Genomic DNA, 22,072 nt, shown 5'->3' with positions numbered 1-22,072 from the left:
AGAGAGAGAGAGAGAGAGAGAGAGAGAGAGAGAGAGAGAGAGAGAGAGATATTAAGCAGATACTTGGGTTTTCTTTCCTGTATTTATCATGTAATATAACAATAAGTATTGTAAACCTATGTTATATTTAAGTTCTGGGACTCTAAAAGATTTAGCATTTCCTTCTTTTTTTTTTTTTAAGATTTATTTATTCTATGTATGTGAGTATATTGTGGTTCTCCTCGGACACACTAGAGGAGGGCATCCGAGCCTATTACAGATGGTTGTGAGGCACTATGTGGTTGGTGGACTCAGGACCTCTGGAAGAAGAGCCAGTGCTCTTAACCACTGAGCCATCTCTCCAGCCTGATTTAGCATTTCTTAAAGGACTTTACCACCTATTCTGAAGGGAAAAACATACAAATCGTGATTGTATTTGGGTATGTTGAATAGTTATATCATGTGGAGGAGGGGATTGTGACTTGTTGCTGTTTTTATTTGGAAATTAAGAATGACATAAGGAGATGTTATTGGGTATCAAGTCGGCAAGGGATGGACTCATGTGGTTGTCAACTTGACTAGAACTGGAAGAAACTTAGAGATAAGCTGCCGTACGCACTTGGCAGGGTATTCCTGATAAGGGTATTTGAAGTGGGAGTACCCATGTTAGGAGGGCAGCATCTTCTGGTGGTTGCCCAGAAAAGTGGGGACCAAGGAAAAAGATTCAAGTTTGTATCTCACTGGTGAGCTCAGCCACCCCTGGCAGTGTCACAGCTTCTGCTGTTCACTCAGTATCAGAACAGGCCTCCATTATAGACTGAAGATCAAAGCTCTCCAGGAACCGTTCAGACCTTCGGTACCTGATTGGAAGTCCTGGGGTAGCCAGCCTTGTATACATGTCAGCCCAAATCACGTAAGTCCGCCCACTGAACCCCCTCTAGTAGCTACTCATCCTCCCAGTTCTGTTCTTCTAGAGAATCCTAGTATGCCTACACAATTTTAGGAATCAGCTCTCGCACTGGACTTTCTGTGTCATGGCCACACTGGTTGCTGGTTTCTCTGACCCCTTAGGACTCCGTCTTTTCATTTATCTTGGCATAACGAGTGGTTAAAGGTGGAGTTTTAGAGCCAGGCCACCCGTATGTGGCTCTGGGCTCCACTATTACCAGCTGGAATGTGAGTGACTTAAACTCTCTTTGCCTTAGTCAGATGTTTGGAGTGGAAATGATAATGCCCATCTACCTCGGTGGGGATTCGGGAGCATTAACGAGTCATCCGGATAGAAATAACTTAGAGCAGTGCCCAGGACATAGAAAGGACTCCATGTCTAATACCTTTACCTATGCGCTCCTGTCTTAATAACTAAATAGTAAATACCTAAAAGGCAGGAACGTGCCAGGCTCTCTCCTCCTCCCCCAGCCTGTGCCAGGCTCTCTCTCCTCCCCCAGTGTACATTCTTACTAGGGTTGATGGTGGGGGGCAGTTTTACAGAGCCAGGTTGGGAGGAGGGAGGTAGCCAACTCCTGCATTCCTCATGTTTGAGGTATCTGGGGTTGAAGCTTCGTCAAGCCTTCCTCCATAACCCTGGGCCATTATGGTAGCACAGGCTCCTGGCCAGGAGGCTATAAAGATTGCCCACCTTCTCTGCCATTCCTCGATACAGTACACCTACACACAGTGGAGGCCACAGGAATGTACAAGTAGCGTGGTCAGTGCCATAGTAGGAGACTGCTCAGTTTAGTTCTCTTTCTTTGGGATGTCCCTGTTACTCAGGGGTGAATCTTCAGCTCAGCTGTTACTGTGTGGCCTGTCTTGCTGGCAGCAGGCTCAAGGGAAAGTCTTGGGCTTCCTTAATCCCTGTCCTTCCTGAGGAGACCTTGATATCCGAGATTCTGTACTTGACCCTGTCTGTTCAATATGCTGTCCCCAACCTTCTGTTCTTTGCTTAAGAATGCTGAGATAGAACTGAGCAGAACAGATTGGCTTTCTCTTCTTACATGTTCTTAAGTGGTGACAGTGACAAAACACTAGACCAGTTCATTGCAACCTCTTCTGAGCTTTACTAGAGCCTCCTCTGCAGTAGAACAGCCCACTGCTCTGCCCTTTCTCTGCAAAGGATACTGACATTTGACCACTCACTTACTTTGAATAAAACTCTTCAGAAGCTTTCCCAGTGGTGAACTTGAGGGGTCTTGGTGACTATAAACACTCCTTCTGGTTTATAGTTGTCTGTGCTGTACCCTCTCAAGATGGAAAGAACTGTCTGTCTGGCTTCCTGGAGTTCTTGATAAGCTGCATCATGGGGCTTGACCCTAACGATATCCATTTGCTTCCCAAAGGTCTTATCTGAAGACCTCATTGGGATAAAGCCTTCATATAAATTTTAAGGTAACACAACTGTTTTGTCTATTGCATCAATTCTCAATATAAAACCTAAAATTGCTGGAAATAGAGGCATACTTCACTAATCCCAGCACTAGGGAGATACTGAGGCAAATGGACCAGGTCAGTCATTCTCAGCTACATAGCAAGTTTGATATTAGCCTGGGTGACGTGAGACATTCTCTTTTTAAAAGGGGGTGGTGGTATGGGAAAATTACACAGCAGGTCATAGCACTAGTTACAAAAGACTGATAACCCAAGTTCAGTCCTTGGGTCTGAAACTACCTCTCCAACCCGTTTGACCCCAGAACCCATGTAAAGAGTTGGATAATAGGAAAATTACCCAGAAGCCTGAGGGCCATCTAGTCTGGGGTATGCAGCACAACAGAAACATCAAAGACTACTATTCATGTGATCTATACAAGTGCCAGGGCACGTCCACGCCTGCATTCACAAACACTGTTTTAAATTTAAAATTGTAATTGGCTGTGATGGTGCACATTTGTAATCCCAGCACTCTGGGGACTGTGGCAGGAGAATTTTGAGGCCAGTGTTGGTTACAAACATAAACAAATCTGATTCGGTAAGTCCGTTCTGGTTCTTGTCTTGTTGGGTCTTCATTCCAGGCTGGCCTCTGTTTAGAGGTCTTGGCCTGAGCCCATCCTTGGGGAAGGACTTGCAGAACCACTCTTAGGAGCCTCACTGTTCTCTGTCCCAGTTTTGTATCCTGGGTTTGTTGGAAATAGCATTTGCTCTCTTCACCATCAGCGAAGGTTATGACTAGCTCTCCCTTACCTGCAGGTGACTCGTCCTAGGGTTTCCAAGACACATCAATGCTCAAATCTTTTATATAAAATAGCCTAATATTTGCAGGGAATCTACTTGTACCACATTTTATTCCTATCATACTTATCTCTATCATATTTCATCATATATTTTAAATGTCTATATAACTCATAATATCTAATAAAATGTAAATAGCTACTACAGTGTGTTCTTAAATTTGTGGTAATTGTTACTGTATCTTTTCCAATTATGTTGGCTTTTTGAGCCTCCTAAGTGCTGGGATTATAGGTATGTCATCATGCCCAGCTTTTTAACCAAGACACCCACAGGCACAGATGACTGTCCACTCACTTTGGTGATGCTATGCAATGTCTGTGGACCACACAAGTGTTTCATTCCCTTATGGGAGGGCCTGTCTCCTTTCTCCTATAGCCCCACAGACTACCACAGACATTGGTGTATAGTGGGTACCTGAATATTGATGAAAATGAACAGGAAGAAACTGGTGTGAGCCCAGACAACTGAGAGAGGAGCCAGCATTTGTGTGGGAGTGGGAGGACTAGGAGATACGGTAAAGAAAAGGACAACCAACAAACTTGACAGCCATGTGACCTGACTCAGAGGAAGTCATACAACTAGCTTTCAGATCCGAGTCACTAAGGCTGGGTTTGTAGAGATAAGTGTTGGTTTTAGATGGTGGCGGGAGACGATAAGGAGACATTTAAAGAGCCGTGTGTATAGCGTGTATAACCTATCATCCCAGCAGAGGCAGGAGGACTCCAAGTTTGAGATACATGGTGGGATACATGGTGAGACCCTGTGTTTAAAACTCAACAACAATCACAGTAACAGAACTAACAACAGAGTCGTGTGGAGGAGGGTCACAAGAATCACACAGGGATTTTCAGATGCAGTCACTTTTCAGTAAATACACAAATACCAGTCTATAGTCAGCAAGGCAGGTAAATAAAAGGCAAGATTTATTTTCCTTAGTTTATTAGAGATGACCGTGAACTGTCAGGATGTGCGTAAATTACAGCAGGTGAAAATCCAGTTCTAAACACAAGGTGTATACAAACAACATTTTCATTTAGACTCCTGCTCCTCTTCTGTTAGTTCTGCAAAAGCTCTCCACTCCTCAGCAGAGGAACAGAAAGAACCTCTTAAGTGCAGAGCACTGGGAGCTGTCTCCTCAGTACAGAGCGATGCTCCCCCCTCACACGTCCTATCAGTGCATTGGAAGCCTCTCCCCGCCACAGCAGGGGATCCTCAGATTCCATTAGGTGACTAAGTGCTTTCACCACACCCCCTGCTCCTTCTCCCCAAACAGACAGACATGGGTATTTGGTCAGTAATGACAGCAGACTCAGGAGTTCTAAAGGTATGACCTAGAGGGATGGAGCTGGAGACTGCTGAGCCCGTGCTGCTGACTGGGAGCATGGGTGGAAGTTTCCTCCAGTGTGGTGACTTCAGTGAGCAGCTGGACGGGAAGTCAGCCAGGAACTGGCATCCAAGGTCTGACTCAGTGATAACTGAGTTGGAAGGGATTTCTAACCAGTTCTTTAGAATTGGCTTTGAGCCGGGTGGTGGTGGCGCATGCCTTTAATCCCAGCACTTGGGAGGCAGAGGCAGGCGGATTTCTGAGTTCGAGGCCAGCCTGGTCTACAGAGTGAGTTCCAGGACAGGCAGAGCTACACAGAGAAACCCTGTCTCGAAAAAACAACAACAAAAAAAAAGAACTGGCTTTGGCCTTGGCTTTCTGCCTCATTGCCTACTGAGAGCAGTCCCAGTCATCCAGCCCATGGTAGTTGTCAGATTCCAAGTGTGAGGCAGAGGAGTCACACCTTGGAACTGGCCAGACACGTTCCCTCTTGCTCTGCTAGAGCTCAGCTTGGCTGTTCCACTGCGTCCCCCTGCCTCTCTGGGAGACTCCTTGTTCCCTTGAAGCTCAGCTACCTGTCAGCTTCCAACAGCAACAGGCAACTCGTTTGACTTCTTGGGTGGGGCACTGCCTGGACCAATGATTTTACTAGTGCCAAGTACAGGAAGACACAGGCCAGCTCCAGAACAAGATTGCTGTGGATGTTAGTTCACAGAGCTGCCAGGCTCTGAGGCAACCCTGACTAGTGTTTACTGAGGTTAGATGCTCGAACCTCAAACATCACCACAGTCATGAGCAGCCTAGTCTAGGACACTTTCCACAAAAAATGCACATTAGGTGATAGGGGAAGAGTCTATTAAAATTAGTTACATGAAATGGATGGTTCGATATAGACCAAGGCTGAAGAGTTAACTGCATAAAGGCCCCTGTTACTCTGGGCAAACAGAAACATTCACAGACTGTCAAGTGCTCTAGTGCTACTAGTGGGCTGGCTTCCCCCAACGCTGAGAAAAGAAACTAAGGCAAGAGGTCAGCCAAGAGGAAGGGCTGCAGCTCTGTGGGGCAGGGACTGAGAATGGGGCTTGGTCACACCTGTACTTAGAACCACGGGGTCAATGTCCTACAGAGCAGTATGGAGCGCACTATTGAGACAGTGGGTGGGGTTTCTATCCCCTTAGCTTGCATCAGGGACTTGCCTGAGCATGAAGCGCACCTGCACTCAGGCTAGCCAGCTGAGAGACTGACCACCCCAGAGGAGGCTGTTGGCTCTTCTATCTAAAAAACCACTTCTTAAGCACCAGCTGCAGCCGCACTTATGCTTGTGGCCTAGCCTAAGACTCAGATCTGTTCTTTACTTCAAGCCCACCAGAGTACACAAATCAGCTTGTGCCCACCTATGCCAGGAATACTTGAAACAGGGGAGCCATGGTTGCCCCCTTGAGATCCTGAGGATTCTAGAACAATGATGGTCCTGTTCCTCCCTGCCCCGCCCAGAATGCCTGCCATGTACCCTTTCTGTCCCGTGCCTCAGGGCACAGTCTTATTCTCTTTTAGGACTAGGACCAAGAAAAGACCATTCTCCTGTTTCAGCAGCCAAGGAGAAGGTCGCTGGCTGAGAAAGGCATGGCTCAGACGCTGAGGAACCAAGTCAACAGTGGGAATGATCTTTGAGCTGCAGCTGTAACCAGATCTGGTCCTAGTGGAATAGGCCAAGCGTGGCAGGCAGAACTGGGCCTCGAGGTCCATTTCCCAGACAAGAGGCACGCCAAGTGTCAGTTCCGATGAAAATACTCGATGCCTACAGATATGTCTGTCACAACAGACTGGATCCATCAACCAATAAAGGCTGCCTACATCTGGACAGCAGACAAGTCATAAAAAATGACAATATATATTTTTAAAAGGCCCCACCTTCCTTGAAGGCGGAGCTCAGTTCTCTATCTGACCCTAGGCAGACCCTCAGACGAAGGGCTGGGGTGCATCCTCAGGTGGTCTCTAGGACGGTGGTCTCTGGAGCCAAGGCTTCCGTGGGCTCCTCCTCATAGTCAGACAGGTACGACTCCAGGCTCTGCTTGGCCAGCAACTCCCGTCGGGCCTGCAGCCGCTCACACCGGGGGCAGCTTCCAGACTTGAAGCAAGCTTTATGGTAACATGCTTTACACTCTGTTCATTCAGGTGAAAAAGAGAGAGAAGAAAAGGATTTGTATTATCCTGGGCTGGAAGTCACTCGCCACCACAGCCGCGTCTCCCCACAGTGCATGCTCGGGGTGGAGTGTGGACTCACTCACACCACACTCTGCTCACAGAGGACTCTGAGGTAGTACACCTGCTCTAACAAAGGTCCTCACCTTCACAGGTCCGGCACTTATGTAGCTCAAAAGGAAAGATGACGTCATCCTCATTCTGGCAGAACTCACAGATGAAGCCCTTGGCCTGGCACAGCTGTGGAGAGAGTAATGGAAGAAAGTGAGGGACCGGCTCCAGAGGGTGAACTCCAGCGAGGGGAAGCAAGTCATAAATACACCTTTGAGCAGGTGAATCGTCTATTGGAATACAGCCTTGGGCTGGACTTGTGAGTATGAGAGCCACAGCAGGGCTGGACACCACACATAAAACTCGGGGACGGACGAGAGACACAGGCTTGAGAAGCCCTTGCCACCAGAGCAGCCCTCAGTGACGAGGAACGGCTGAAGAGAGGGTACAGAGAAGAGGGTCTTCAAATCTGTACTCCGGTATCGAGTTGTGCTTTGAAACGTGTACCACTACTAATTAAGATAAAGTAAGGGTGTTTCCCACAAACAACACCCTCTTAGTCAGGTTACACTGCAGTGTGTCCACCCCATCCCCACCCCCAGCCCCCACCCTGCCAGAGGCCACAAGCCAGGCAGCTGAGATGGACAGATCTAAGAGTAACATTTCCAGGTTTCTAGTATATTGATCCTATCATGAACGATGGTAAGTTACGCTTGTAAACAGAATTTACCGAGATGCTGTGGAACTACTTCATCAAAAGCTCAAGAGGAAAGGACAGTTCATCTAAGGGTCACCTTCATTCCAGAAAGAAGAAAATGGGCTTATGTAGAGAACAAACTGCTGGAGACTGTGATTGAAAACAGCAGCCTCTAGACTGTGATCAAGGTCCTACCGAGTGTGGCCTTCTTCACTGAAGGCTGCTCAGTCTAGCCTGGGTGGGGCCAACACCAGCATCAACTCCTGTTCTAGTTGTTTTTGTATTTTTGTTTTCTCTAGAGAGAGTCTTGATGAATAGCCCAGGCTAAGTCAGGACTCAAATCCTCCTGCCCCAGCTCAGCTGTGCTCTCTCCTCTAACTCTAGGTTCTTCAGATAAGAATCTATTGCTCACTGACTCAAGCCCTTCTGGTTTCTCTCAGTGTTAACTGGCTGCATCAAGTTTCTGGAGCTAAATGGCAAGAACCCTGCCCCACCTAAGCCCCAAGCAAGACCGCAGCTGCAGGGCCTGACCATGCATCTCTCCACGTGGGCAGCTCCCGCTCTGGTGAGCTCGGCCAGCCGGGGCCCCAGTTCTCCCTTCTTGGTTGTAGTCAGATCATTCAGCGAGTACAGATGGAGGTCCTCTGTCAGGTGGCCTGGAACCACATCAAAGGAGTCCAGGAGCCTGCAGAAATGAGAGGCAGTGAGAGGGAGAGGAAATAACCATTTCATATGGTGCATGACAGTACCAAACGCCTTCTGCAGAAGGAGAGAAGCTAGCCCAGGTATTCTAGGCTCCCACAGCTCCCCCATACCAAAAGTATTTTATTTATAAACTCTGTAGAGTGAGCTCGGAAAATGGTGACTCTCCTTGGTCAGACAGTCCTTTTCAAAAAAAGACACTATTTAATTGCTGTCATGGTTTCCCCCTGACTAATTTCAGACATTTCTACAAACTCTTCCTCACGTTAAACAGGCAACTGTTGGGACATACACCTTTAAGAGACAAGAGGGCAGCCAGAGGACTCTGGCCTCCACAGAAGACTTACTCTTTGGCCAGTCGGCATGTCTTAAACATGTTCTTCATGTGGTACAGCTGAACCCGCAGCAGCTGAAGACAAGACATTGGGTGGAGAAGAGGAGAGAAGGAGCTGTTAGGCCAGCCAGTCCTTTAAACTACACACAGCAGCCAGAGGAGCGCTGCCCCCATGCCTCTCAGTCAAGCCTTCAACAATTCACTTCAGTGTTAGGAAGGCCCTTCTTCTAAGTCAGTATGCTCATCAGACACAATGGCTGAGAACTCCGGGATTCAAATTCCCAACCCTGGTCTTTGTGAGGGCAGAAACGGTTTTTGCTTTCAAGTGCTATCAAGCCTAGTGAAGCTCTGTGACAGAGGCCTTGCTGCTACTATGGGTAATCAATGCTGGGCTCAGTCCCCAGCACTGGAAAACAGACAAACAAGAAAGTCCACAGAATGTGAATGGTGACTGTGAGAAGAAGTGTGGTGACCTAAGACAACAGAAACAGGAGCCAGGACAGAAGCAGGCATGTATGCCACCCACAGCTTGATCAGATATCTCACCCGGACTTGGTTGAGCAGCTTAACCTTCCTGTAGAGGGCGCTATTGATGTCCTGCACATTGAAGAGAGGGTCATTCCAGATCTTAATGAGCAGGTCCTTGGAAAAGTTGCTGACGTAGTACTTGCTGAAGTCCCATTTGCGCAGAATGCGGCTGGGGACGACCGTCTGGGCATTCTCATGGCAGCACTGGCAGAAGTACTTGCCCAGGTACTCACAGTACCGCAGGCGCTTGATATAATCTAGAAACCCAGAAAGCCAAAGGGTAGTGTGACTTTGTACTCAGAAGCTGGTGACCCTTCAAAAGGCAGGGAGGGAGGGTCAATTGGCTTCTAACTAAAGCTGGAAAAAACTCCCATAGCAGGACTTAGGGTTCCTGTACCCCATCCTAGAAGCTACTGAAGAATCCAAACTATTGGAGCTAATGAGACCCAGACTCTAAGAGCCTAGCTGCAATGATCCAGTTTCTCCAGGATATGGTCCTGGTAGTGCTGCTCCCTGAGGTAAAGGCCCCTCCTGCTCCAGGACCTTCTTCCCTTCCCCCATCTGTCCTCTCACTCCTTCTATCACCTAGGACAGGCTCGGGGCAGGACAAAGCTCTCGGGTCACTATGATGGGACTTACCAGGGTCGGTCCGGATGCCACATCCCGCACAGCGGTAATTCTGCTTGGCCACAGCAATCTTTCTCCTACAGGAAGGCAAAGGAGAGGAGATTAGCAGATGGCAGCTACACAGGGCTCAGGGGGTAAAGGGTGAGGGCAGGAAGACTCTTGTAAGGATGGAAGCACCAAGAATTCATCAGCTTTGTAGAGTTGGACAAGTTTACTTTCTTCTGGGAGCACTAGTGCAAAGTGAGGGTTTATGAGGTCAGGGTTTACTGGGTCAGGCCGCGGCAGTGAGTAAGGAACCATCCTCAAAGTGAACCACATGTTCTGTACAAATGCAAGGGATGAGGGATAGCAAATAGGAAAGAACAAAAGGAGAGAAAAGATTTGTCTTAAAAAGAGAAGAAAACTCAGTGAGCTCACAAGTACTGGGAGGAAGGCAACAGCCTGGAATGCTGACTTAAAGGGGGTGGGGCCCCGTTAAGTAGGGGAGAGAACTCAAGGGCTAGAAGAACTTAAGAACAAAAGTAAAATGGAGGATGTCTTTCTATGCTCTTCAGTACACAGAAGTGTGTGGAAAGCACAGCCAGCGGCAGAGACATGAAGGTAAGAAGACAGCTCCCACAGTGCAGAGAGAACGGATCCTCTCTGAGACAGGACACGGCCACTGGCTACTCACGTTGGTGCTGGATGAACGTTAAAAATGATCTGAGGCCGGGGTGGAGCCCACTCCAGGTTGCCACGGACACGGATCCGCAGCTTGTAGATGTCCGCATGCTGCCCATCATCTGGTGAGATGGGCAGGGAGTCGGGGATGGGCAGGAGCTGCCGGAGAAAAGTGCACGTGAGCAGGCATGGATGATCGATGGGAACATGGATGCTTAGCCCTTCTGGCCACAAGAGAAGCAGAGACGATGAGACATATTCCAGAATTATCACAGGCTGAGGCATTAACAAACCCTGATTTAAAAACAAATGAGTAGGTACCAGGCTACTAAAAGCCAGGATCTTGAGTTCCAAGAAGCAGAGAGAGAGAACATTCTAGGGTGCTGGTCCTCATTGCTGGTACTGCCCCTACACTTCCTGAGGCCTTTACTATGCCAAGCATACCTTACGTCTCAAAAGATTCAACTATAGAGCAAAAAGGAGTTTGAACAGTTCACTCTCACACAATGTCTTAAGACACAAAACACGAGCTTTTCCTCTGTGGAAAAGGACAGTGAAGGAGCATCGGCCAGGGAAACCTAGGCAGGCAAGCATTCACCCACTCCACTCACCATACTTGTAAACAACATATGTTCCTGAATAAGGAAAGATACATAGGTTCACTCCAGACCAGGGCATGTGAGGAAGGAGAACAAGATCAGAAGGTTCACAAGTTCCTGGGCAGGGAGGACCGGGGAAGGCCTACCTTCTGTGGAGCATCGTGCTCTGGGACTAGCCACTCTAGCTCCGAGGCAGCTGGAAGCTGCATCCCCTCAAACTGCTTGAGAAGCCCCATGGCCACTGCCTCAGCAGATGTGGAGTGCAGGAAGCAGTGTGAGCTGGAAGGGAGAGGAGGATTGAGTGCACCAAGTCAGGAAGACTGGGGCTCCCGGCAGTCAGGGCCCAAGACCATACACCTGACCTCCTCACTGCACGGAGCCTGCTCACCGTCTTTACTCACTGCCAGACACACATGCACTGTGAAAATAGCCTGTTCTTAAGTGACTGTGTACAAGCAGTGAGCTCATCTCCCAGCAGTATGTGGGAGTGCAGTTAACAGTTCTGTATTTTCCTTTCTCTGTATTTCAGCTTCTTTACTTAAGATGGACACTCTGCCTGTTTATAAAACAAAGTCAGTAAAACTGCTATTGTACCTCTCAAAGATGTGGTCTTTTTCCCCTTGAGTGGCCACCATGGGACAGGGCCATCACTTGAACCCTGCCTCTTCTTAAAATGGGATAGCTTTTGCTGTGACCTTTCTCAACCACAGGCCATGATCTGGGTTTGTTTTTCCATATACCCCAAAGTTATTAAACAAATGAAAAGATACTCACAAATTCTGGGAGAAGGATGATTTGCCGTTTGAGACTGTGCTCCTCCGAATGTCAGCATCTACATGGAAACCAGAGATCAGGGGAGCAGGAAATGAACAGAAAAGGAAGAGAAGCTAAGGGACCCACCACGGGGTACTGCAGCTAAGTACTAGGGTGGCGGCTAGGTGCTACATTCTAGGCAGGGTAAGAAACAGGTGAAGCTCCTGCACACTACTTAAGAGTCCATTTCCATCCATGTCACAACCAGGCTGTTAGCGACATCGTGTGGAGCACTGAGAAGGCCAACGTGGTTACAGACCGAGGGGAAACACACGCAGGGTCAGTGTAAGACAGTGAGAGAAAGATCTGCAGGCACACAGGGGCACGCTGAGTGCAGGCACAAACACAATGATGACCAAGTCTCTTCTCTATTCTCTAGTTTCAAGCTCCTTTAAGTGACATGCTCCCAAAGCCAGTGTGGCTGGAAGCTCATGCCTGGAATTCCAGCGCTGGAGAGGCTGAGGCTGGAGGATCACGTGTTGAGAACACGTAAAGGAAAGGGATCTGTCTGGCTTTTTTTATGAAAGAGGTTATCATCCAACACAAAACTTAGATCCTAGAGGCTACTTCTTAAACACCTGTGGGGCTGGACAGTATGTCTTAAGGCTCACTACCACCCCTGGACGTCAGGTGTCTTCTCTAGCTTTAGAATAAAGTCTCATGGGTTATTGGTTTTACTCCTGTTGGTGGCTCAGGGAAGGAAAAACCTTTTCCATGCCTGAAACCCGCTGGAGAATCCTTGTAACCAGCTTCCTATAGAGAATACCAACATAATCATTACTATAGAAATCTCATATATAACTATAGAAAAATTAGACTTTCCAAATGTTTTTCTAAAGAGAGGCCTGTGCCCCCAGAGACCTCATTTAGCCAAATGCTATAGTCATATTCTAGAAAGCTAGTCAGTGTCTAACCAAGTCATGGAAAGGCTATTTTGCTGGTACTCTCATTTCTTACTTCCTTTGATGGCCAATGAGAGGATCCTTTTTATCCTTAATTAGTCCTGCACAATGACCAATGTCCTGTGTCTGAGTCCCAGCAGAGCACTAGGCTTACAGGGCACCATCATCTACTCTGGGCCACAACAGCTCAGCTGTGCGCCATGCTTCAACTGCAGGATTCTTTTGTGTGTGCAAAAATGCAGATATTCTGGATTACAGAATATCTCCGAGGAAATGAGATTATGTCTAACTCAGTGAAATTTACAACATCTAGTACATAGTTCTAGATACAAGTATAACAAATAATATTGTTCACAAACTACTGGCCTCCAAGCCACATGCAGCAGCTTTTAATTTGCTATTTGCTTGGGATAGTGCTGAAATCAAACTTGAGCCTGATGGTGAGAGACAGGAAAATGCCAATACTGAACTATAGCCCAACCTTCACCTGCTTTTAAAGCATATAAAAACAACATAACCTTTTTTTTTTTTTTTGCTGATAATTACAAAAAGAACATTTTATTTAGCAAAATGTTGCTCATTTATGCCATATTTTCTGTCTGAACTTGAGTCACTCAAGTCTTGCGGATCCCAAGGCACTGCCGGTCGGCTGGTCCACTCACTAGTGTGGCTGGGAAGGAGGATGCCAATGCCAACTGCGTGGTCTGCACTGTCGGCTTGGGGATCACAAACACTGCCTGGGCTGAACATGAATGAATCTTGTCAAATAGCATTCATGATGCTCTCTCTATTAAAGGCTTTCAGAGAGTATTTCCTGAATGAATAACTGGCTAAACGAAATTAAAATTTTTGCAAATTTCATCCCACTTAGGATAGGTAAAAATGAAAGAAAATCTTAGACATCCTTGGGATAAGGAGCTAACCGATTTTCATACCATAGGCCTGGGCTATAAAAAAAAAAAAAAGTGGTCCACACTACAGAGAGGCATTTGATAAATGTTGCTAAGGAAATCATTGTCTCCATAAAACTACAACCATGCCACATAATGGCGTTTCTGTCATGAAAGCCAATGCGTATGACAGTGGTCCCATGAGATCTATCATAGTGACACAGTAGCCTCTGTAAGTTAATTCTGTGATCTGTGATAGTTACAAAAAATCACCTAGGGATACATTTCTCATACTGTTTTTAAGCAAAGCATTTCATCTTCAAGTAAGGAAGTATTTTTTTTCTCTTTATTTTCTTTTCTTTAGAACCTATAATAAAGCTAGATTTAATCTGCTTATTGTCCCTTTTCACCAGATAAATAAAAAGGTCAGAAGGAGGTATGTGACAGGAACCTTTTAGCTAATCAAAAATACTGCAACACTGCCTAGGGGTAAGAATCCTACCCAAGAGCAGAGTGTTGAGGCAGTCCCGATAGCCCAGTGGGTATGGTGCCTGACATCCATCTAACACTCTGACTTTACTGAGCCCGTGAGGCACCCCGGTGACTCAAGTTAGTTCAAGCAGATGACTAAGTTGATGTGGGTGGACCACTAATTGGGCACAATGATAAAGCCAAACCAAGGTCTAAAATAGACAAGAAGGAAAGAGTCCTATAGAGAACAGAAAGAAGTCTGCCCCTTCCTAGTAGAGCTTACAATAATTATAAAAAATTCTTATTAATCTTTTGAACAAAAACAAGTATATTTTTAAAGCAAATATGTTTTTCAAAGAGAATTTATTTGAAACACTTTTGATGCTTTCCATAGAATAAGGCAATTATTACTGACTGGGAGAATTTATAAACTATAAAACAAAACAAAACAAAAAAAAAAACCAGGGGTTGGCAATATGGCTCCAGAAGTAAAGGTGCCTACTGCCAGATATAAGAACTTGAGTTCAAACCCCAGGATCCACATGGTTGCCTTCAGACATCCACATGCATGCTGGAGCTCCAATGCCAATGAATTTCTTGTAACTGTTAATTCAGAGAGGAGAACTGTAAAATGGAGAACTATTACTATTGTTAAACTTTTATTTAAAAGAGTGGGAGGAGAAACAATCGATGGCCTTGGACTTCATCCTGTAGGGAATTACTGTGATGAAACACCATGACCAAAGCAGCTCAGGGAGGAAAGGGTTTATTTCAGCCTACACTTCCAGGTGACAGTATCACTGAGGGAAGTCAGGATGGGAACTCAAGCAGAGCAGGAACCTGGAGGCAAGAGCTGATGCAGAGGCCATGAAGGGGTGCTGCTTACTGGCTTGCTCAGCCTGCTTTCTTATAGAACCCAGGACCACCAGCCCAGAGATGGCCCTCCCCACAATGGACTGGGCCCTCTCCCATCAATCACCAAATAAGAAATAACACTGAGCCTTATGGAGGCATTGTCTCAATTGAGGGTCCCTTCTTTCAGATAACTCCACCTTGTATCAAGTTGCCATAAAACTATTCAGCAAAACTTGATACAGATTTTTCTTATCAGAAAAAAAATATTCATAAGTAACCTTCTCTATATATTATATTAGGTTTCAATTTATTGCCTTTGAACCATAAACCTGTTATGCTTCAAACATGTCTCCTGTGTCAGCTTGCATAAGTAAAGCCTTGTCTGCAGAGGGTGCTGAGAGGATACTGAGGAGGAAGGCCTTTGTCCTGTTTCGGTCAGTTGTTCCTATCTCAGCTGGCAGCTTAGTTCACTGATACCGCCCATGGAGTGTGCCCCTGGCAGTGACACAGTCAGTTATGCTTACCAGTCCAAAGCCACTGTTGGACTCTAAGATCCACAACCAGGGGATGCGCTCTCACAGAAACACACACGGTCAGGACTCACTGCAATACCATGAGGTTTAATGATACTAGTGCACTAGGACTCTCTCGCATGCAGGCAAGAGAGCCCCAAACAAAAGCTGGGAGCAGTTCTTATACAGAGTTCACGAGGGGAAACCACAAAGGCTGGTCTCTAGGTGACTCAGATTATGACAAGGAGTGTCTTCCGTTTGCCCAGGTTTATTACGTTAAGGGCCCAGCTTCCTGATTCCTGGAATGTGTCTGTGTGCTCTGGGCCTTCCTCACCCGCAGGTGGGTTCCCTCCCCTATGGTCTGAGGAATGTTAATCAGCCTCTCCCTTCTACCTCTGAATGTTAATCTAGCAAGTGTCCTCTGACTAAGGAATGTGCCCCTCCCGGGATGTGTCCTGGGACAGTGGGATTCTTTTAATCTTAAATTCAAACTGAGACCCAAAAGTCCTACACCACAATGTGGCTGGCCCAAAGCATGATCTGCTTTGGAGCAAGTTCTTATGAGCTACTGGGAAAAATGTCTATTCCTCAGACATTGCACAGAATATTCTATAGACAGGTACTAAATCTCTCTGATCTACGTTGAAGTTTAACTCTTAAATTTCTTTTTGACACCCCCCCCCCCGAGATTTGTGTCTGTGTGTGTGTGTGTGTGTGTTTAGCCTTGATTGTCCTAAAACTAGCTCAGCAGACCAGGCTGGGCTTGAACTTAGATCCACCTGCCTCTTCCTCCAGAGTGATGGATTAAAGGTTCAAGCCACCACCGCCAAGCAGCAGCAACCACTCTTAACTTCTGAGTCTTCTGTCCAGCACCTGAACTCACTGTTTTTTTCTGACACGGGGTCTCACTATGTTGTCCTGATTGGCCTGGAACCCACTATGTAGACCAGAAGGCCTCAAATTCACAAGAATCCACCTGTCAAGTGCTGGAATTAAAGGTGTGGGTCATCATACCTGGCTTGAACTTAAATAAGTTTTCTTCCTTATTTATTAACTTTAATCCAGATCACATCCCTCTTCGTTCTCCTCTATTTTTAATTATTTTTAAATGATGTGATGTTTGTGTGTAGATGCCTTCAGAGGCCAGAGGCACTGGATGCCCTGGAGCTGAAGCTCAGGAGGTGCGAGGCACCTGAGGAGGGTGCCAGTGACTGAAGCTGGGTTCTCTGAGGAGCAGTCAGTGTTCCTAACTGCTAAGCAATCTCTCCAGCCCCTGAACTTAAATTCTTAATCCGATTGTTTCTTTTCTAAGATAACCTTTATTATAAAAAACCTTCCAAATAAATAAAAATATCAAGCACCAAAATTAGCCAGACCCAAAGTCTATTCAACTCAGTAAATTTCTACAGTTAAATTAGCATTGAGATGAAATAGGGCTTCACATTACATTTTATTCACTATGCAATGTTATGCCTTTATGTACCACCAATACCACAAAAATCCAAGATATAACTGTTTTTCTAGTTTTGACTAGTCTTTTCTAAAATTTGAGAAACCCTCCAGTCATATGACTACTAATGTAAAACTATCCCTGTGAGGGGAGATGGCAAGGACTGTTTGAGGCATATGGAAAAGGGCATCTGAATATTAAAACTGCTCCTGCATTAAGTCTAGTGTTCTTCAGTTAGGTCTCCAGACCACGTAGTTCTAACCTCGACAAGTGTCACAAGATCAAATATGTACACAAGCTGGTGCAAACAGTCACACACGTGCATGCCGGAGCACATCCACACCTCTAGCACGGCTACCTGAGAACAGTGAGGCCACCGACACTGAGAGTCCACTCTGTAACCTGTGAGTCAGGTGAGAGCCTTCGCTACCATCTGTGTAACAACAAGGATAAAGACAGAGACAAAGCTGCTGAGGCTGACAACCCTTGGGATCAGCCCGTGACTTCAGTGAGCTCAAAGGAACCCATCCATATGTGTGCACGGGCTTGGGAAAGAGTTACTGTTACTTCCCAAACCAGTACAGCCTCAAGCACCTCCCCTAAAGGAGCTAAGGGCGATCAGGAACAGCTGGCCATGCTTCTGAGCACTGAGGAGGGACTGGGAGCACTATTGGCAGGGGGTAGAGTGTAGAGGCCAGAGATGATGGCAAACAACTCAAGCCTTAAGGCAGTCCCTCACAACAGAGAATGGCAGGGGCCTAAAACTGAGATATCCCACCCTACGGTTGTTTCCTTTAAGGATTTCTGTTCTGAACCAATAGGGAATTGATTACACACGCCCTTGGGGCCCACAAATGAAGCAACAGTTTCCAACAGAGTGTACTTTGTGTGAGAATTATGGTTAGAAAAGAACCCACATACAAACGAAGTGGGAAAGGAATTTTAAGTGATCCGAAACATTAAGAAGAACACAAAGAAAACTTCTTAGAGGCCTAGAAAATTGTGTAAAATCTGGATTTCAGAGTGGGAAAGAACTCTGGTTACTCGGGGATTCTGAAGACTAAAATAAGATAGTAACTATTCAGTATCATTTTACAGTGTTATAATGGAGTGCTGACAGTTCAGCTCTGTCAGGAGGGCACTCTTAGCTTTTCCATGGGGAAGAGTTTATGAACCTGAATTATTGTGTTTATTTGCTTGCTAGTTTGTCTTTTTGTTGGCACCTGAAGAAATCCATAGTTTGAAGGAAGAGGCCTGCTGTGAAGCATGTTCTTCAAGTATGATGTGGCCACTGCCAGGCTGGAAGCAGGGCAGCTGATCCCTGGCTAGACTCAATGAGACCTCAAGATCGAATCTATTGACACTGTCCTCCATACACACTGGGGAGGAAGATCATCAGAGCGTTGCCTGGGAGTTCAGCCGCTCAGTTCCTCTTCTGCCCCAGCTCTGAGTAATGCTGTACCAGCTGCATGTGGTCTTAGGAGGTGCTAGAGTGTACAGGAGGCTGAAGGCTAGCCAAAGGCAGGCGGGACTCTGTCTATGTAGCTCATGGGAGTCTGCTGTTCATGCTGGTATGATTTTTTACTATGACTATTATTATCATTACCATTATTACTACTGTTGTTATGGTTATTATTATTATTACTAGTAGTAGTAGCAGCAGCAGCAGTAGTATTTGTGATGTAGCCTGTAAGTAAACCAGTAACTCCCTGAGTCACAGGTTGGACTTGTTTCTTTGGTCTGTTGTCAGTTCCCCCTCTGGGTGACTGGTGATGCAAAAGGAACATTAATTAACCTGCTTTACTCCACGTGCTCTCCCTGCTTTACTCCGTGTGCTCTCCCTGCTTTACTCCATGTGCTTTCCCAGATTGCAGCCCTGCCTCCTCCACTGACCGATGATCGCAGCAAGGCTGGACTCGGCCTGAAGACTGCTGAGACAGACACTAAAGCTCTATGTAAACTGATTGGTTTTCCTTTTATTCTTCTTTGCTTCTCCCTAACAATTCTTGTCTTGCTTTGTAATTACAATAAAGCTCTTTTTTTTTTAAAACATATTTTGGAATGATTTCATGGTGTGGAGCCCAGGGAAACAGTTTAATCATGTGGTCTGGCTCAGCTAGAAAGAGGAACAAGAGTGAGGACCCAAGAGAAAGGTGCAGATGTGAGGACAGAGTCACGGTGACACCAACAGCTGGCTCCCTTCCGGTCATCTGCGTGCGTGTTAGTGGGGCTGTTTTTTAGCCATCCCTCACAATAACTAACAATGCTCCGTAATAGTTCAGAGTGGGGATCTTCTACTTCAGGAGTCACTCAGCCCAGTATTTCAAGTGAAAAGAAACAAGTAATAAATGTTCCCTGTAACAAGCTGTCATCTCTTACCTTGGATTTCAAATTCATCAACATCCTCAGCAGAGCCGGAGTCCGAGAGCTGTGTAGAATCATGTGAACTGAACTGGGAGCTGCTGGAGGTGACCCGGAAGCCTGTGATGTTAACATTATCATAGTCACAGACAGGATGAAGGGTCTCTCATCCCTCTCAACACAATGAAGGACCCACACTTTAACAGAGGAAGGAGAACAGAACCTTGCTGGCTCTGAAGCTATACAGTAACTGGCACTTCTTGCTGGTTTACTCAACTTTGGAGAAGTCCATTTGTGACTCCTGGCCTTAGTTCTCACCTTGGAAACTCATTTTGAAATAAAGCTATTTCTGTGTAGGAATCATGAGTTCTAGCAGTATTCCTAGTCTATCAAGTAAAAAAAAAAACCCACCATCACCAAAACAGACCACCACGGTCCTGACAGCAGGGGAACCCTTGGCTGAGACATAACACATCACACATTGAGCAGAGCTGAAAGCCCACAGGGCCTGAGCTTTGGGAAGCCATAAAGAGGCATGCATACAGTGGTCTCAGGCCTACTCACTTCCGTGCTCAGTTTCCTGGTACGCAGGGAGCAAGCTTTTGGTGCGGATCTGCTGGCGCCGAAGGCGGATCTTCTGCTTCAGTTCCTGGATCTCTCTGTCACTATCTTCCTCCTCCACTTCCTCCTCTTCTAGACACTGGCTCATCATGTTGCATTTCATCAGCTCGATGGCGGCAATCAAGGACTCAGAGATGCTGAAGTGGGCGTTTTCCTGGAGGAAGGGGGACACCAAAAAAAGCTGCTTGTCAGGTGACTCAAAGTATGGAACACCTTGCTGACGTCACCATGGGGAAGCAGAGTTTCTAAGATGTGCTTTCTTCAGTGAAACACCAGGAAAAACGCACGCATCTGCTGTTAAGGAAAGCAGACGGGCAGACAACCTGCTCTAGAGTCTCTGGCCATGACTATCTATCTCATCTGTTGCATGCTCTGCGTAAAAATGAGAAGAGATTCTCAGTTCTCAGCCCAAGGTCTCAGTGCCAGCCTTACTCTCCGGTGCTCCGCTCAACACAATGAAAGAAACTGCTTTAAAAAGTCACCAATCTGCAAGCACTGGGCATACTGGTGGGAGAGGAACTGCTTGAAGAAAGATGTGGCTCACAGAGCAGCTACAGCAGATGATGAAAATGTTACTTCCTTAAAGAGGATAGGCATAAAACAGTATCCCTGATGCTGATGTGATTATCTACCCTTGGAGGAACCACCTCCATGGCCCTAATGTTAATTCAGGTGTCTGGCAGCAAACTCTTCCACCATTATAGGCCACTGAGAAAATGCAGCAGCCAGTGCCGCTGTGGCACGCAGACCACCCACCACCCTCATGTGGTCTGACTAGCTGAAGCTCTGCCCAGGGTGTGATGGGAAACACCTCTTGCTCTGGAGAAGATGAGACACTTCCAGATCTTCTAGAGAATTCTCATGACATGGCTTCTAAGAATGAAACAAACTGAACTGAGTCAACTTTTTTTTTTTTTTTTTTTTTTTCGAGACAGGGTTTCTCTGTGTAGCCCTGGCTGTCCTGGAACTCACTCTGTAGACCAGGCTGGTCTCGAACTCAGAAATCCACCTGCCTCTGCCTCCCAGGTGCTGGGATTAAAGGTGTGCACCACCACTGCCTGGCCCTGAGTCAACTTTTGAGGAAGATAAAACTTGAAGTTTTATCAGCTGCCGGCCGTTTTCTCTTATGACTGCTTTTAAAAATTACTCAAAGAGCCAGGGCTGCACAGAGAAACCCTGTCTCGAAAAACAAAACAAACAAAAAAATTACTCAAGCCAGGTATAACATCACACACCTGTAATCTCAGCCCCCAGAGGGCAGAGACAGGAGGAATTTAAGGTTTGAGGCTAGTCCAGGCTGCACAGTAAAACCCTGACTCAAGACCAACAGCAAAGTGTTGTTTATAGTTGTATCGAATCCGTGTTTAATGCTTTTGGACCCTGCCTACTGGACACTGCAGTTCTTTCTAGTTTTTTTGCTGATGGACATTTCACTCTTCACCTCTAATTAAGCTGATGAAGCCATGCCATCATTCTTGAAACAAGGGCTAATGAAAGGAGAGAACATGGCAGGAATTCTAAACAGGTAAGATAAATATCATGTCCCAACATAAACGACTAGTGAACAGATATTAAATACACATATTTGAACCCAGGAATAAATATAGAACTTGGCCAGGTGGTGGTGCATGCCTTTGATTCCAGTACTCGGGAGGCAGAGGCAGGTGGATCTCTGAGTCTGAGGCCAGCCTGGTCTACAGAGTGAGTTCCAGGACAGCCAGGGCTACACAGGGAAACCCTGTCTTAAAAAACAAAGCAAGCAAACAAACAAAATATAAAACTTGATTCTGGAAAAGTATTTATGTGAGGTCACAGGGGTCAAAGAACAATAATCATGTGACTAAAATTCAGTATTTCTGCAAAGAGTACCCGTGGGACTAAAGCTGAGCATATGCTCCCTGCAGAGTTCCCCAGAAGAGCTCAGTGAGCTTTGCTGCAGCTCATAGTTATTCCTGAGGCCTCAGAATCTCATTAGAGCTATGGCAGGAAAGACCATCAGCCCAGATCCCACACTGCACAAGCTCCCATCAGCCCAGATTCCACACTGCACGAGCTCCCATCGGGCCAGATCCCACACTGCATGAGCTCCCATCCAGCCAGATCCCACACTGCATGAGCTCCCATCCGGCCAGATCCCACACTGCACGAGCTCCCATCGGGCCAGATCCCACACTGCATGAGCTCCCATCCGGCCAGATCCCACACTGCACGAGCTCCCATCTGGCCAGATCCCACACTGCACGAGCTCCCATCGGGCCAGATCCCACAC

The 22,072-nt window shown here is 46.5% G+C and overlaps 1 protein-coding gene across 2 annotated transcripts in view; it reads right to left on the bottom strand.

Annotated features, from left to right (window-relative positions):
• Window positions 1–4,092: 4,092 nt before the first annotated feature.
• Window positions 4,093–22,072, bottom strand: part of Rubcn (rubicon autophagy regulator) — a 57,365-nt gene continuing 39,385 nt past the window's right edge. For both annotated transcript variants that reach the window (XM_028752252.1, XM_028752251.1), the window contains exons 9-19: window positions 19,747–19,957; window positions 19,201–19,302; window positions 11,703–11,760; window positions 11,075–11,207; window positions 10,343–10,488; window positions 9,682–9,746; window positions 9,061–9,299; window positions 8,528–8,589; window positions 8,010–8,163; window positions 6,877–6,970; window positions 4,093–6,691 (exon numbers count right to left, since the gene is read on the bottom strand). In XM_028752252.1, coding sequence (XP_028608085.1) covers window positions 6,513–6,691; window positions 6,877–6,970; window positions 8,010–8,163; window positions 8,528–8,589; window positions 9,061–9,299; window positions 9,682–9,746; window positions 10,343–10,488; window positions 11,075–11,207; window positions 11,703–11,760; window positions 19,201–19,302; window positions 19,747–19,957 — 1,443 coding nt within the window. In that variant the 3' untranslated portion in view covers window positions 4,093–6,512. The remainder of the gene's footprint in view (window positions 6,692–6,876; window positions 6,971–8,009; window positions 8,164–8,527; window positions 8,590–9,060; window positions 9,300–9,681; window positions 9,747–10,342; window positions 10,489–11,074; window positions 11,208–11,702; window positions 11,761–19,200; window positions 19,303–19,746; window positions 19,958–22,072) is intronic.

This window comes from Grammomys surdaster, unplaced genomic scaffold, assembly GCF_004785775.1.
Source record: "Grammomys surdaster isolate TR1022 unplaced genomic scaffold, NIH_TR_1.0 125889, whole genome shotgun sequence".
Lineage (NCBI taxonomy): Eukaryota > Metazoa > Chordata > Mammalia > Rodentia > Muridae > Grammomys > Grammomys surdaster.
The sequence above is the reverse complement of the archived record's forward strand: the minus strand, read 5'-3'. Positions and strand labels throughout refer to the sequence as shown.